Source organism: Diorhabda sublineata, chromosome 7 (assembly GCF_026230105.1).
Source record: "Diorhabda sublineata isolate icDioSubl1.1 chromosome 7, icDioSubl1.1, whole genome shotgun sequence".
Taxonomy (NCBI): domain Eukaryota; kingdom Metazoa; phylum Arthropoda; class Insecta; order Coleoptera; family Chrysomelidae; genus Diorhabda; species Diorhabda sublineata.
In genome coordinates, this window is record NC_079480.1 from 33,506,858 (window position 1) to 33,524,404 (window position 17,547).

At 34.2% G+C, this 17,547-nt stretch overlaps 1 protein-coding gene across 8 annotated transcripts in view; it reads left to right on the forward strand.

Moving 5' to 3' along the window:
* LOC130447145 (tropomodulin) overlaps positions 1-17,547 on the forward strand; it is a 64,855-nt gene that overhangs the window by 35,533 nt on the left and 11,775 nt on the right. For 6 of the 8 annotated variants that reach the window (XM_056783815.1, XM_056783819.1, XM_056783817.1 and 3 more), the window contains exons 2-6: positions 13,926-14,078; positions 14,141-14,308; positions 15,682-15,805; positions 15,910-16,130; positions 16,464-16,715. In XM_056783815.1, coding sequence (XP_056639793.1) covers positions 13,926-14,078; positions 14,141-14,308; positions 15,682-15,805; positions 15,910-16,130; positions 16,464-16,715 — 918 coding nt within the window. Of the gene's footprint in view, positions 1-13,601; positions 13,760-13,925; positions 14,079-14,140; positions 14,309-15,681; positions 15,806-15,909; positions 16,131-16,463; positions 16,716-17,547 lie in introns of those variants that run through there. The other 2 variants (XM_056783821.1, XM_056783822.1) reach the window with 1 other exon arrangement.

Below are 17,547 nucleotides of genomic sequence, written 5' to 3' on the forward strand. Positions count from 1 at the left end.
ACGTTCCCTGCAGATGGAACAGTCTTTGCCTTCTTTGGATATAGTTCTCCTTTTTCGATCCATTGTTTTGATTGTTTTTTTGTATTGGGTGTGAAGTGTTAAGCCCACGTTTCATCAATAGTTTTGAAACTTCTAAAAAAACATCTTCACGATGTTGTTTTTGTTCCATTGCGAACAAACGCGGCACCCATCTTGCACACAGCTTTCTCATGTCCAAATTTTCAGTTAATATGCGACGTCCTGCACTTTTTGAAATGCCTACTATGTCTGATAGCTCGCGCACTTCCAGTTGACGATCATCCAATATCGCTTTGTGGATTTTCTTCAAAATTTCCGGAATTCTGGAACATCTTATTTGCGTTTCTACCCATCTTGGTTGAGCCCTGTGAAAGATGAAATAGCAACACTTTCGACTACCACCATGAATGGGTTTGGAGCCCATTGGTGTCGAGCGAGTCCATTTCGTCGTTGTTGCTAGAATGACCTGGTGGTATCCAAATGAGCTGGAACTTGCAGCCATCACTAACTAATTCTTGTAGGACTAAAAACTCCAACACAAGCCTAGAGCATACAGTTTCGGCCGTTATGGCCTGTACAAACAATTGTATACAACAACTATGACAGAATTATTTGAATTGAAGTTTCTGGAAAGTAATAGTTTAGTGTTAAGTGTTAGTGAATAGTTTAGTGATAAGTGTTAGTGAATACAAAGAACATTATATTACGATTTTAATTTTTTATGTTGATATTTCAAGGCCATATAGTCCTATTCAAATATCCACTAAACTCTACTTTCGTTTTGAAACCAAAATAATGATTTGGGGGAGTTTTAGAAGGATTGGATTGAAAGAGACATTTGTTGAATCGAAAATAACCCAGACTGACGTTGATACACAACATTTTCGATGTGTTATTTCACACATCGAATCTCAACAATCTTTATATTCCTAATAGATCCAGAAATAGATCGACTTTTAAAATATATATATATATAGTCTCGCTCCCGTCAGGAAGAACTGGAATATCATAAATAGATTACACAGACATTGAAACCGTTAGAGCCATGAACCGTGTTAGTTGATTTTAGTATAAAGGCGTACAAAATAATTTTTCCCTCAAGAAATTGTTCCAAATATTACTGGAGTGTCTCATAAGTAACCTAACCTAACATAACCTAAGTAACTCTACTTTCCATTACTGTCTTTCAATCATTCTCTTATCCAAACAACCTGAACATAGAAAATTAGTGCTTGGTCAAAGGACAATTACCAGAACCCGTTCAATGTTCATAGTTCGTAGGTGTGGGCAGTGGTGAAGCCGTTGAGCACATAAGTCTTCAGATAGTCTCGTCCCCTCCGACCAAATTCGGATATCCTTTGAGAAACCGATCAGACGCTTTGGCTTGAACCCTTTGATTGCATTAGGCACGTTGTGGAATTTGCTCAGGTGTTTAAGGCACTCACAGATTACGTGGTTTGCAGTTTCTTCCTCCAGCGGCACTCCGGATCATCCGTAATGCCTATGACAAGGAAGTGACGTCTTTATATCATGCCAGGCGTCTCCATCCATCTCTGTGGAACCCGAATTGCGAGAAGGCAGTTGAGAGACGTGATAACAACGCTTTTGGCCACACCAAGGATGGACTAGAACCAGATGTCTTCATTGTTCAATACCATTCCACTGCTCGTGGTCAGTGAGGTGTCATTTGGTCGCTGTCCATCCTCCCATCAAGGCTTCGAATTTCAAGATCAATGGGTGGAAGGTGTAGTAAGTAAAAAATACTGAGGCACGCAAGGCGTTGGACTCTGTTCAGTAGCGTTTTTGTCTTCGTTTTCTCAATGCAGGGCCTTAAAACGATGGCCCCATATGTGAGAAGAGGTTTGATCATTGGGGTATGAGGGATTTAGGTGGAAGACCCCATACCAAAGCCCGTTGCAAAGCGGGCTGAAGGATCTGAAGAAATCGTTTACACTTTGTATAAATCTAAAGTTTCGGAAATCATTAACGACGACGAGTCGCGTTTTACTTTTGACGTTATTGAAACGAGTGAAGAATTAATATTGTCAGTGAGGCAGTAGTAGTAAATTCCGAAGTGTATTGTGAGAAAAATTTTCGTTATATTTGTATAGATATCTAAATGGCGGATTCGAGAATTAATTGACTGAGTTGCCACTTAAAAAGATAGTATGCAATAACGGCGAGCTATTAATGTTCACTGGTGACGTTTAATTGGACGTAATTACGTGTTGGCTTGAGCGCCAACTGTGCAACTTGCTAATGTTCTGATTGGGTTCACCTTGTCATCGATGCACTTTTGTTTACGTTACGTCTAGTGGAAATATGGCCGTCTAGTCATTTGTAATTTGGACAAGTACATGATTTTAACATTCCACATGTTTTCGATAACTTACAGTAATTTAAACATCATCGAGAAAGACTAATATTAACATCTACATAAATGCCAGATCAAGTACAGGACCAGAAAAAATTGTCGTAGATCTTGGTAAATATCCACATAAAATAGTTTATACTACATGACGCCATGTAGTTTAGTTTCAGCTTCTAAGAGTTGAAGATGAAGCTTTTATCGTGAAGCAGTTTAAGTTTGAAATCTACTGATTTCTTGCGGCAACTCTCAACAATATGGGTATTCTCGAAATGAAGATTCTGTTGGAAAAGATGGCGAACGACATGAACGTGTTTTAGTTCAAAATCTGCTGGTGAACTTCTTGTACCAGCTGAAAACAACCTAGATTTCATATATAATCATCATATATGCACTAGGTGTTTTCGAAATAAACATTAGGTTGATCTAGACGATTAAAAGTGTTGGACAAACATCATCGTGAGGGTGTTTTAGTTCAAAATCTGCTAGTGAACTTCTTGTAGCAGCTGAAAACAACCTAGATTTCATATATAATCATCATATATGCACTAGGTGTTTTCGAAATAAACATTAGGTTGATCTAGACGATTAAAAGTGTTGGACAAACATCATCGTGAGGGTGTTTTAGTTCAAAATCTGCTAGTGAACTTCTTGTAGCAGCTGAAAACAACCTAGATTTCACATATAATCATCATATATGCACTAGGTGTTTTCGAAATAAACATTAGGTTGATCTAGACGATTAAAAGTGTTGGACAAACATCATCGTGAGGGTGTTTTAGTTCAAAATCTGCTAGTGAACTTCTTGTAGCAGCTGACAACAACCTAGATTTCATATATAATCATCATATATGCACTAGGTGTTTTCGAAATAAACATTAGGTTGATCTAGACGATTAAAAGTGATGGCAAACATCGTCGTGAGGGTGTTTTAGATCAAAATCTGCTAGTGAACTTCTTGTAGCAGCTGACAACAACCTAGATTTCATATATAATCATCATATATGCACTAGGTGTTTTCGAAATAAACATTAGGTTGATCTAGACGATTAAAAGTGTTGGACAAACATCATCGTGAGGGTGTTTTAGTTCAAAATCTGCTAGTGAACTTCTTGTAGCAGCTGACAACAACCTAGATTTCACATATAATCATCATATATGCACTAGGTGTTTTCGAAATAAACATTAGATTGATCTAGACGATTAAAAGTGTTGGACAAACATCATCGTGAGGGTGTTTTAGTTCAAAATCTGCTAGTGAACTTCTTGTAGCAGCTGACAACAACCTAGATTTCATATATAATCATCATATATGCACTAGGTGTTTTCGAAATAAACATTAGGTTGATCTAGACGATTAAAAGTGTTGGACAAACATCATCGTGAGGGTGTTTTAGTTCAAAATCTGCTAGTGAACTTCTTGTAGCAGCTGACAACAACCTAGATTTCATATATAATCATCATATATGCACTAGGTGTTTTCGAAATAAACATTAGGTTGATCTAGACGATTAAAAGTGATGGCAAACATCGTCGTGAGGGTGTTTTAGATCAAAATCTGCTAGTGAACTTCTTGTAGCAGCTGACAACAACCTAGATTTCATATATAATCATCATATATGCACTAGGTGTTTTCGAAATAAACATTAGGTTGATCTAGACGATTAAAAGTGTTGGACAAACATCATCGTGAGGGTGTTTTAGTTCAAAATCTGCTAGTGAACTTCTTGTAGCAGCTGACAACAACCTAGATTTCACATATAATCATCATATATGCACTAGGTGTTTTCGAAATAAACATTAGATTGATCTAGACGATTAAAAGTGTTGGACAAACATCATCGTGAGGGTGTTTTAGTTCAAAATCTGCTAGTGAACTTCTTGTAGCAGCTGAAAACAACCTAGATTTCATATATAATCATCATATATGCACTAGGTGTTTTCGAAATAAACATTAGGTTGATCTAGACGATTAAAAGTGTTGGACAAACATCATCGTGAGGGTGTTTTAGTTCAAAATCTGCTAGTGAACTTCTTGTAGCAGCTGAAAACAACCTAGATTTCACATATAATCATCATATATGCACTAGGTGTTTTCGAAATAAACATTAGGTTGATCTAGACGATTAAAAGTGTTGGACAAACATCATCGTGAGGGTGTTTTAGTTCAAAATCTGCTAGTGAACTTCTTGTAGCAGCTGACAACAACCTAGATTTCATATATAATCATCATATATGCACTAGGTGTTTTCGAAATAAACATTAGGTTGATCTAGACGATTAAAAGTGTTGGACAAACATCATCGTGAGGGTGTTTTAGTTCAAAATCTGCTAGTGAACTTCTTGTAGCAGCTGACAACAACCTAGATTTCACATATAATCATCATATATGCACTAGGTGTTTTCGAAATAAACATTAGGTTGATCTAGACGATTAAAAGTGTTGGACAAACATCATCGTGAGGGTGTTTTAGTTCAAAATCTGCTAGTGAACTTCTTGTAGCAGCTGACAACAATCCAGAGTCAATTTTGAGGATCGAAAAAGAAGACGAACACCATCGTGAGAATGTTTAAGTTTCGAAATCTTCTGGTGGATTTCTTGTAGCAACTGGATTTCATATATCAGAACTGTTTGAGATCAAAATTTGTCGGTTCTTATAGCGTTTGACATAAAATGACGATTCTTCAAAGATTGTCTTTATTTTGAATTATTCCGTTGGAGATTCCTCTATTTTTACTAAGTTGGAATTATTGGAATCGTTGGTCAATGTATCTGTGGTACGTTTCGATAATCAAGTTAACATCTTCAGAGACCCAAGGTGAACTGTTCACTTTGAAAATTTGAAGAAGGTAATTTGTTTATTGAAAAATCTTCAATAAAATCGATCTTTCAATTCATCAGCTTTGGTATACTTCTAAATTAATTTATACACATACATCCTTGATTATTCGGAATAACTTTTTCAATATTTATTTTTGTAAATATAACAGAAATGGAAATATTAGGTAGTTGAGTTTCTTTTTGAACACACTATATTTATAACTTGATTTGTTACAGAATGTTTAAATATTAAATCTATCAATGAGTAACCTAAAATAATTTTGCGTAATGATTTGACATTGAATTTCAGAATCATTTCATTTTGAAAACATATTCCTTCAAAATTTGCAATGTCAAGTTGCCAAGTGATCATCATAGGTAGTCACATATTTTCTATTTAAAACTCAGAGGCTGAAAAAAAAACATTTTTCTTATCAAAAGCATCTGTTGTATTATGATTCAATCAAAATATTTCGCACAGACAAAAATTATTTTTTTTTAAACATATTTGTGGGTTGTTGAAGTTTTATTTCACGAAAAAACGTGTGAAAACCGTTCCCAATACATTTTATAACATCCCTATATTTCTTTAATACTTTCAAGTTTTGTTTCAATATTTTTACTAACTCCGCAAGAAATAGTTAAAAAAATCTAGTGACTCCAAAAGAAACTAAACGTGTTTTGAAATCTTTTATGATTATAAAACGATTTGTTGAAGGTTTAAAAAAATTACGAAAGCTTCTCCGGACGTAACTACATTCAGATTTAGTAATAAATAGTTTTCAGGAAGCGCGTATTTCGATCTCAAACATTGCAAAATATTCGAATGAACAATGTTACTAAGAAATCATCATCGGTAATATATCATCGGTCTAAAACGAGGTTAATGACCGAAAAACTAGAGTTTATAATTTGGAAAGTTAATTAGGCCTATTTTTAAAATAAACACACTCAATCGCACACAAGATTATTAGTGCGAAAAATTCTATATCACTATAAAAATATTATGCATCTTTAGAGTGAAAAAATAGTCGAACGGGACCGTATCAGGGCCATATGGTGGGTGTTCAATCTTTCGTGTACGGTAGCCGGATTGACATAATAATTTTGATTATTCTAACCACCATTGACATTAGTTCGGATAATCGACGATCTACTGTACTTAATTCGTTAAATCCGCAGGAGAAGACGTCCGAAATTTTGATTATTCTAACCACCATTGACATTAGTTCGGATATTCGACGATTTAATGTACTTAATTCGTCAGATCCGCAGGAGAAGACGTCCGAAATTTTGATTATTCTAACCACCATGGACATTAGTCGGATAATCGACGATTTAATGTACTTAATTCGTCAGATCCGCAGGAAAAGACGTCCGAAATTTTGATGATTCTAACCACCATGGACATTAGTTCGGATAATCGACGATTTAATGTACTTAATTCGTCAGATCCGCAGGAGAAGACGTCCGAAATTTTGATTATTCTAACCACCATGGACATTAGTTCGGATAATCGACGATTTAATGTACTTAATTCGTCAGATCCGCAGGAGAAGACGTCCGAAATTTTGATGATTCTAACCACCATGGACATTAGTTCGGATAATCGACGATTTAATGTACTTAATTCGTGAGATCCGCAGGAGAAGACGTCCGAAATTTTGATTATTCTAACCACCATGGACATTAGTCGGATAATCGACGATTTAATGTACTTAATTCGTCAGATCCGCAGGAGAAGACGTCCGAAATTTTGATTATTCTAACCACCATGGACATTAGTTCGGATATTCGACGATTTAATGTACTTAATTCGTTAGATCCGCAGGAGAAGACGTCCGAAATTTTGATTATTTTAACCACCATGGACATTAGTTCGGATAATCGACAATTTAATGTACTTAATTCGTCAGATCCGCGGGAGAAGACGTCCGAAATTTTGATTATTCTAACCACCATTGACATTAGTTCGGATATTCGACGATTTAATGTACTTAATTCGTCAGATCCGCAGGAGAAGACGTCCGAAATTTAGATTATTCTAACCACCATGGACATTAGTCGGATAATCGACGATTTAATGTACTTAATTTGTTAAATCCGCAGGAGAAGACGTCCGAAATTTTGATGATTCTAACCACCATTGACATTAGTTCGGATAATCGACGATTTAATGTACTTAATTCGTCAGATCCGCAGGAGAAGACGTCCGAAATTTTGATTATTCTAACCACCATGGACATTAGTTCGGATAATCGACGATTTAATGTACTTAATTCGTCAGATCCGCAGGAGAAGACGTCCGAAATTTAGATTATTCTAACCACCATGGACATTAGTCGGATAATCGACGATTTAATGTACTTAATTTGTTAAATCCGCAGGAGAAGACGTCCGAAATTTTGATGATTCTAACCACCATGGACATTAGTTCGGATAATCGACGATTTAATGTACTTAATTCGTCAGATCCGCAGGAGAAGACGTCCGAAATTTTGATTATTCTAACCAAAATGGACATTAGTTCGAATAATCGACGATTTAATGTACTTAATTCGTCAGATCCGCAGGAGAAGACGTCCGAAATTTAGATTATTCTAACCACCATGGACATTAGTCGGATAATCGACGATTTAATGTACTTAATTTGTTAAATCCGCAGGAGAAGACGTCCGAAATTTTGATGATTCTAACCACCATTGACATTAGTTCGGATAATCGACGATTTAATGTACTTAATTCGTCAGATCCGCAGGAGAAGACGTCCGAAATTTTGATTATTCTAACCACCATGGACATTAGTTCGGATAATCGACGATTTAATGTACTTAATTCGTCAGATCCGCAGGAGAAGACGTCCGAAATTTAGATTATTCTAACCACCATGGACATTAGTCGGATAATCGACGATTTAATGTACTTAATTTGTTAAATCCGCAGGAGAAGACGTCCGAAATTTTGATGATTCTAACCACCATGGACATTAGTTCGGATAATCGACGATTTAATGTACTTAATTCGTCAGATCCGCAGGAGAAGACGTCCGAAATTTTGATTATTCTAACCAAAATGGACATTAGTTCGAATAATCGACGATTTAATGTACTTAATTCGTCAGATCCGCAGGAGAAGACGTCCGAAATTTATATTATTCTAACCACCATGGACATTAGTCGGATAATCGACGATTTAATGTACTTAATTTGTTAGATCCGCAGGAGAAGACGTCCGAAATTTTGATGATTCTAACCACCATGGACATTAGTTCGGATAATCGACGATTTAATGTACTTAATTCGTCAGATCCGCAGGAGAAGACGTCCAAAATTTTGATGATTCTAACCACCATGGATATTAGTTCGGATAATCGACGATTTAATGTACTTAATTCGTCAGATCCGCAGGAGAAGACGTCCGAAATTTTGATTATTCTAACCACCATGGACATTAGTTCGGATAATCGACGATTTAATGTACTTAATTCGTCAGATCCGCAGGAGAAGACGTCCGAAATTTTGATGATTCTAACCACCATGGACATTAGTTCGGATAATCGACGATTTAATGTACTTAATTCGTCAGATCCGCAGGAGAAGACGTCCGAAATTTTGATTATTCTAACCACCATGGACATTAGTTCGGATATTCGACGATTTAATGTACTTAATTCGTTAGATCCGCAGGAGAAGACGTCCGAAATTTTGATTATTCTAACCACCATGGACATTAGTTCGGATAATCGACAATTTAATGTACTTAATTCGTCAGATCCGCGGGAGAAGACGTCCGAAATTTTGATTATTCTAACCACCATTGACATTAGTTCGGATATTCGACGATTTAATGTACTTAATTCGTCAGATCCGCAGGAGAAGACGTTCGAAATTTTGATTATTCTAACCACCATGGACATTAGTTTGGATAATCGACGATTTAATGTACTTAATTCGTCAGATCCGCAGGAGAAGACGTCCGAAATTTTGATTATTCTAACCACCATGGACATTAGTTCGGATAATCGACGATTTAATGTACTTAATTCGTCAGATCCGCAGGAGAAGACGTCCGAAATTTTGATTATTCTAACCACCATGGACATTAGTCGGATATTCGACGATTTAATATACTTAATTCGTTAGATCGGCAGGAGAAGGCGTCCGAAATTTTGATTATTCTAACCACCATGGACATTAGTTTGGATAATCGACGATTTAATGTACTTAATTCGTCAGATCCGCAGGAGAAGACGTCCGAAATTTTGATTATTCTAACCACCATTGACATTAGTTCGGATAATCGACGATTTAATGTACTTAATTCGTCAGATCCGCAGGAGAAGACGTCCGAAATTTTGATTATTCTAACCACCATGGACATTAGTCGGATATTCGACGATTTAATATACTTAATTCGTTAGATCGGCAGGAGAAGGCGTCCGAAATTTTGATTATTCTAACCACCATGGACATTAGTTCGGATAATCGACGATTTAATGTACTTAATTCGTCAGATCCGCAGGAGAAGACGTCCGAAATTTTGATTATTCTAACCACCATGGACATTAGTCGGATATTCGACGATTTAATATACTTAATTCGTTAGATCGGCAGGAGAAGGCGTCCGAAATTTTGATTATTCTAACCACCATGGACATTAGTCGGATAATCGACGATTTAATGTACTTAATTCGTTAAATCCGCAGGAGAAGACGTCCGAAATTTTGATTATTCTAACCACCATTGACATTAGTTCGGATATTCGACGATTTAATGTACTTAATTTGTTAGATCCGCAGGAAAAGACGTCCGAAATTTTGATTATTCTAACCAAAATGGACATTAGTTCGAATAATCGACGATTTAATGTACTTAATTCGTCAGATCCGCAGGAGAAGACGTCCGAAATTTATATTATTCTAACCACCATGGACATTAGTCGGATAATCGACGATTTAATGTACTTAATTCGTCAGATCCGCAGGAGAAGACGTCCGAAATTTTGATTATTCTAACCACCATTGACATTAGTTCGGATATTCGACGATTTAATGTACTTAATTTGTTAGATCCGCAGGAAAAGACGTCCGAAATTTTGATTATTCTAACCAAAATGGACATTAGTTCGAATAATCGACGATTTAATGTACTTAATTCGTCAGATCCGCAGGAGAAGACGTCCGAAATTTATATTATTCTAACCACCATGGACATTAGTCGGATAATCGACGATTTAATGTACTTAATTCGTCAGATCCGCAGGAGAAGACGTCCGAAATTTTGATTATTCCAACCACCATGGACATTAGTTCGGATAATCGACGATTTAATGTACTTAAGTGGAGTGGCGATTTTTACACAATTATAACAGTAATTGCAGATCTAATCATTTTGCAATCATTTTGGTACATCCTCGATACGATTTATAAATTTTTAATATTCTAATATTCTAAATACAATCCAATTTTTGTACACGTGAGTTAAATACGGATCCTCTCGAACATAGTGGCCATAACCTTTTGTCTGTTCGGTAGCTGGCTCATTGGAAAACGTCCTTTATTTTGATTAACGTTTTCTGGAGTGTAATGATGCTTAAAGATTTCTCGTACACTGACAAATCGACGAAAGAATCCTCTTGAATTACGTTGGAACTTAGCCAAACAATAATTTCAAATTATAACTCCAGTTCTTATTTGATTTGATTCGAACGAACGAACGCGTTGTTAACATACATCCTTTCATTTTCTAAATAAATTATTTTTAATGATCTCACTTCTGAAACTGAAACTATGAGGTTAGGAAACAGGAAACAATCTGTGGGGTTAGATGTCAATACAATGGTTGGTCAACTAGTTTCCTTTTCCACAAATTTGTTATTAATTGACATTTTTAGTATCCATAAACTAAAAAATCCGATCATACTCATTAATTCCCTAAATTTGGGAGGAAAAGCCCTAAGGTAATTAAACTGAATGTTATGGGTCACCCTGTATATGGGAAACTAGTTTCGAAATGTACTATTTTCAAATGGTTATCACATTTTGTGAAATAACTTCTTTATATCACGTTTAATAACATATATAATTGACTTTGTGACAGTTAGATTTCATATAAAATCGACTATAAAATTGAGTTTTGAGCAACTTAAATTTTATTTCTTGTACACATAAATCAAACGTTGATAATCAATTGAAAACTAATTTCTTGATATCATTTTAGAAAATGAGATTATATACTTTCTAAATAGCAAGATATTTTTAATTATTCGTATCCATGTAAAAAAAAGTGTTCGAAATAATATTATTAAGTATCTATCTGCATTAGCTCATCGTCAAGTTAATTCAGTTCTTTATTACTATATTACTACACTCCATCTCTACTTTTGACTGTAGATTCCAAGTTCAATAATTCAGAAGGATCAAACATCAGCAATCTTTTAAAAAGAAACTAATATTTATGTCAATAAATATAAAAATAAGTAGCATATACCTAATACTTTGTTTACTACGCGGATGCTTTCAATGTAGACTCATTCACATAATTAATCTTTGCCAGATTTAGTTTTTTAAGAAAACAGGTTTTATGCCAAATATGGCAACAATGCACGCATCCTGCAACCTATAAATAAATTTATATTGAATCTTCTCCAAGTATAGCGCGTTGGAGGAATGCCAGATTCAGAGACAAAGTTAAAATGTTTCGTACCATGTGTCAAACTTATGCGATACTAGACTTATGGACCACCCTATTTACAGGACCGCTCTCGCTAAATTCTTAAAATCTACCAAGTAAAGTAAAATTGACGTTTTTATAAATAAAAAGCAAAAGATAATATAAGTGTGTTACGAAAAACCATCTATTTATTTTATATTTAATCATCCATAAATAATAAATTCAATTATTTGGTTAAAACTCCTAACATATATGCAACTCATAATATCACTATGTATAAAGCGTTGTATAACAACAAACTTTGTAATGAAATATTTTAAATAATTTAATTCTACAATTATTGCTTTACGTTTATCAACGATTTACATTAATGATATATTTGTCCTAGTAAGTAGTTTTTTCATTGACAAACCATCAAAAACAATTTCTAAAATATTAATACTTGGAAGTAGAAATCCCATCTCTATTTCACAAATCATTGGCGTGCTATCTTTACTTCGAAAATAGTTTCTTGTATTTTCAGTAAATTTATACTTTATATTATGATTTTTCGTTTTCAATATTTTAATATATATTAGTTCCTTTATAAGAACGTTTTTCTCTGTTTGCTTCTCATTATTCTTTCCTATTTTATTAACATAGAATATAATAACTTTTATCCCTCTTGAAATATGTAGCAACGTCAATTGGCAAAACGTACACGTCATATATATCTCTGTACGTAATTAAAATTAGCTACCTGGAACCGAACCTGCTTTTATAACCTTGGGAAGCGTGAGAAATTTGAACTATTTCTATTTAGATAGAAAACTTGACAAAAATATTGCACGTACCAACTTATTGTTTACCATATGATCAATCCTTAGAAACACGTGGCTGCATTTTCTTTAAACCACCAAAAATTTATGCAATAAATCCATTTGTTTCAAATATTAAATGGAATTTATAAATATTTGTATCATCACAAGGATTATTAAAATATCATCATGAAACTGACCTCAAACAAATCAGGAAGACAAAGTGTAAATATTTTACAAGCTCATAGAGATAAATACAAATTGAATATAACTTTTTTATGTGAAAAGCAAGTTGTTGGAGTGGTGCCTGTCGTGTGTAGGCAAACTTGGTGTCTTCCTGTCGAGTAGGTCTTGCAAATACTGCTCCAGGTAGGATTAACATCATTCCAAAGAAACATAAACAGGAAATCCTTCAGATGCTTCGATTTTGTAGGTATCGTTAAGAGATATGTATAGGAAGTAAAAGAATTTTGTTGTTCTTTGAGTCGTTGTTTTCACCACATAACATCGAATTCTGAATGCTCAAGACTATTTCTCGCTAGCAAGATGTTTCCCGGATATACAAGGTGAACCTTGGATGTTGTTGAGCTCACCTTTGTTTGTGTGTACAGCATTCATATTCTTGTTAATACCTCGTATATTGCAGAAATCTATCTTAAAGATATTTTTTCCTGATAGATCCTCAAGATCATCCTCCAGCCGGAGGCTAGTTTTCATTTCTAAAATAACTTTCGCATCCCTAGTAGCTATACAACCCTTAACAGACCTGTGTGTATAAAGAATGGTGTGACAAAACAATTTTTCATTATTATTTTTTAACATTTGTCTGTATCATTATTTTTGAGAGAGAATAAATTTTAATGATAAAATTATTTTTATTAAATACTTTGATAGTTTTATACTAAATAATTATAAAATATTTTAACTAAACAAATCATTATTGATCCGTCAGTTCTGTCAAATGTTTGTTTAAAAGTACTCTGGTGATCTCATTATTATCTATCATCTTCAATTAAAAGAAAATTAGAGTAATTTGGTTGTGGGTGTGTTAAATTCTATTCCAGTTTTACGTAAATTTAATCAGGTACACACTGTTCATAAAATCCATTGTCAATTGTAAATAAAGTAATAACAAAATTGAGGTTAACGCCCTGTTTTTAACTAGGCCGATAGTTTATCAATTTTCTCTATAATATTTATGTATTAACAACAGTTGTTATACGTTGCAATAAATTAATTTTTCATTCCAGACGTCCACAAAAACCACCAAAACCACAATGACCACCCCTGCAAAATTATATGGAAAAGATTTGAGTGTTTACGACGATGTCGATGTGGACGAGCTATTGGATAAATTGACCGCAGAAGAAATTAGTATGTTAGCAAAAGAAGCAGATCCGGATGTAAGTAAATCCAATTTTTTTTTTTATAATAAACAGTTTTTAAAGGTATATTTTTGTTTCAGGATAGCTGTTTACCCCCTTCTTTAAGAACGAGTTATGAATGTGAAAAGGATCCTACAGGTCCTTTGAATAGGAAAAAATTGATAGAACATATTAATAAGGAAGCTATAGAAACTCCAGACAGGCCAGAATTGGAGCCGTACGTTCCAGGAACAGTTCGAGGGAAAAAAGTAAGTAATTATTAAAAAATTATTTTTTGCTGTGTTCTTACATTTGATATTATTGCTTCTTGTTTTTTCCCCTTTTCTAATGTTTTCATAGTCATATTACGAGGGCTATTCAGAGAGTAAGGAACGTTTTGTTGTAAAAAAGTATACTGGCGCCATCCCCTTGTTTTTTCACTCTAGAAAATCAAAAAAATTATCCGGTTTTGTTAAATTTTTTAGAGGATTCGTTTTTCGGCGGGTTTGCAAAATAAGAATACGGCAAATAAAAAAATGACAACTTATATTAATTTTTATTATAATTAATAACTGACACTTAACCTAACCTTATGGATTATCCTTATTTTAGACATAACCTGTTAGAGAATATTTATTTTGAATCTAACCCAACCTGTTAGATCATACTTATTTTGGACCTAATCTAACCTGTTAGATCATACTTATTTAGAACTTAACTGGTTAGGTTAGGTTGAATTTAAAATAAGTATTATCTAATAAGTTAGGTGAGAATTAGGATTGGTCAGTTAAGAGTTAAAGTATTTCCCTAACAGATAAGGTTAAGTTAACTTCAAAATAAGTGTGATCTAAAAGGTTGGGTGAGAGTTAGGTTAAAATATTTAAGTGAAATATTTCCCTAACAGATTAATAACATTCCTTTTACATGAAATCTCAGATTATTTGAACTAGCTCATTTAATTCCACGTCTTATTTAATTTGACTCAAATCAGATGAATTGAGATATCTATCACGCCCCCTTATAGATTCAGAACAAAGTTAAGATCTGCGAATTTATTTCACTTTTGTATTGACAAATGAATTTTAGGTTAGATTAAAATGAGCCGAATGAATGTCTCAGTTTGTCATTACATTTAACCCACCATATCAAAATAAGGATAGGTGAGCCAATGACATAAACTCGATTTGAATTAAATCAGATCATTTGCAACAGGAAAGTTATAATTATGTTAACTTAGGTTAGGTTAAAAATAAATTTCATTTAACAGTTTAGTTTGAGAATTAGGTTAGTTGAGTGAGGTTAGTTCAGATTAAATATAAGTCTTATCAAACAGGTTAGTTTAGGTGAGAATGAGGTTAGGCTAGTAAGTAAGATATTTTTCTAGCAGGTTAGGTGAGAGTTAGATTAGGTTAAAAATAAATATTATCTAATAGTTTAGATTAGGTTAATTAAGTGAACATTTAGTCATTAGTTAGGTTAGTCAAGTGAGATATTTCCCTAACATGTTTTTTCTGTAAATCCTTGTTAAAATGGAAAAAAAATTATTAAGATCGAATGATTTTTCGATTTTCTAGAGCCAAAAACCCAGGTGAAGGCGTCATTTGGGCATAGATATATTTAATTTTGCATCAATTCTTTTTAGTGGGTACCACCGCCTCCGCCTTTGAAAGAACAAGAGGCCGAAGAACAAATTGCAGTCGATTTAGGAGACGAATATGAACAAGCATTAACAGATGCATCACAAGAAGAAATTATAGACTTAGCTGGTGAGATATTTTATTACATCACAGTCAGACACCTCTATAATTTCTTTATTCGACATTTTCTCTTCAATTAGATCAATTTTTGATGTGAATACAATCTCTTACAGCCATCCTTGGTTTCCATTCGATGATGAATCAAGATCAGTATCATGCATCGCTTTTAAATAAAGGACAACCGGTCGGATTAGGTTGGGATGGTATTACAAAAGCTTCTAAACCTAAATTATACCCTGTTGACCCTCCAAATATGACAGACCCCGATGAAACAGTGAAAAAAGTACAAGATGACGACAGCAAATTCATCGATTTAAATTGGAACAACATCAAGGTGAGTTTTACATATTTATAATAATAATTCAATAAAGATTTGTACCAGTTTGGAACATTAATTATTCGTTAAAATTTATTACTTAATCCAAGTTATACACTGACTGCTCCTAATGGAAACCAACGTCTTAGTTAAGCGATTCCAAGTGTCCCTTGTGTTTCCATTTTTATAATTAGTTATAGCTTTTTGTATACGATAAGATTTAGTATTTAAGGCAGCTTGTACATGGATACTAGGTTCTTAATAGTTTTGACATTCGTCGAGTATTTGAAATCAGTTATTAAGTAACAAAGTATTTTTTCGACTCGTCATTGAAAATTTGTTCGTTTTCAGAATATATCGGATGAAAAACTCGACAGATTATTCGAGGCTTTATGCACCAATACGCACCTCGAAACGTTATCATTAGTGAATGTCGGTTTGGCTGATAGACACGTGGAAAAATTGGCGAGGGCCATCGAAGAGAACGGTACTTTAAGGGTGATTAATGTAGAAACGAATTTCATATCACCCCAAGGTACCGTCAGATTGGTAAAGGCTCTGCTCAAGAAGAAGACTGTTGAAGAATTTAGAGCTACCAATCAGGTGAGTGGAGTTATTTCAAATCTTTAAATTTAAATAATTCATTCATAATTATTGTTTTTTTTGACGCTCTAGAAATTAACCAGATTATTCCGGATTCTTCCAGATTACTCCAGGACAATTAGTGAAAAAGTTTTCTTGAAATTTGAGAAATTGGCGTTCAAATCCTGACTGGAACATTGTAGAAGTGTTCAGGTTCCTCCAAAGCAAACATTGACATTGAAATTGCTAAAAATGTTTGTTAGACAGGGTCGTACTGGCTTTTGTTATTCATATTGGCCTCCAAATTTTGACTGGAACATTCTAGATTTCTACAAAACAAATATTGACATTGAAATGTCCAGAAATCGTCATTATACAGAATTGTGCTGGCTTGCTTTATCCAAAATCTGACTGGAACTTGTTAGATGCGTTCAGATTCCTCCAAACCAAACATTAACATTGAAATTGCTAAAAATTGTCATTAGACAGGGTCGTACTAGCTTTTGCTATTCATATTGGCCTCCAAATTTTGACTGAAACAATCTAGATTTCTCCAAAACAACCATTGACATCAAAATTTCTAGAAATCTTCATTGTGCAGGATCGTACTGGCTTGCGCTATTCATATTGGCCTCCAAATTTTGACTGGAACATTCTAGAAGTGTCCAGGTTCCTCTAAAGCAAACATTGACATTGAAATTGCTAAAAATGTTTGTTAGACAGGGTCGTACTGGCTCTTGCTATTCATATTGGCCTCCAAATTTTGACTGGAACATTCTAGATTTCTACAAAACAAATATTGACATTGAAATGTCCAGAAATCGTCATTATACAGAATTGTGCTGGCTTGCTT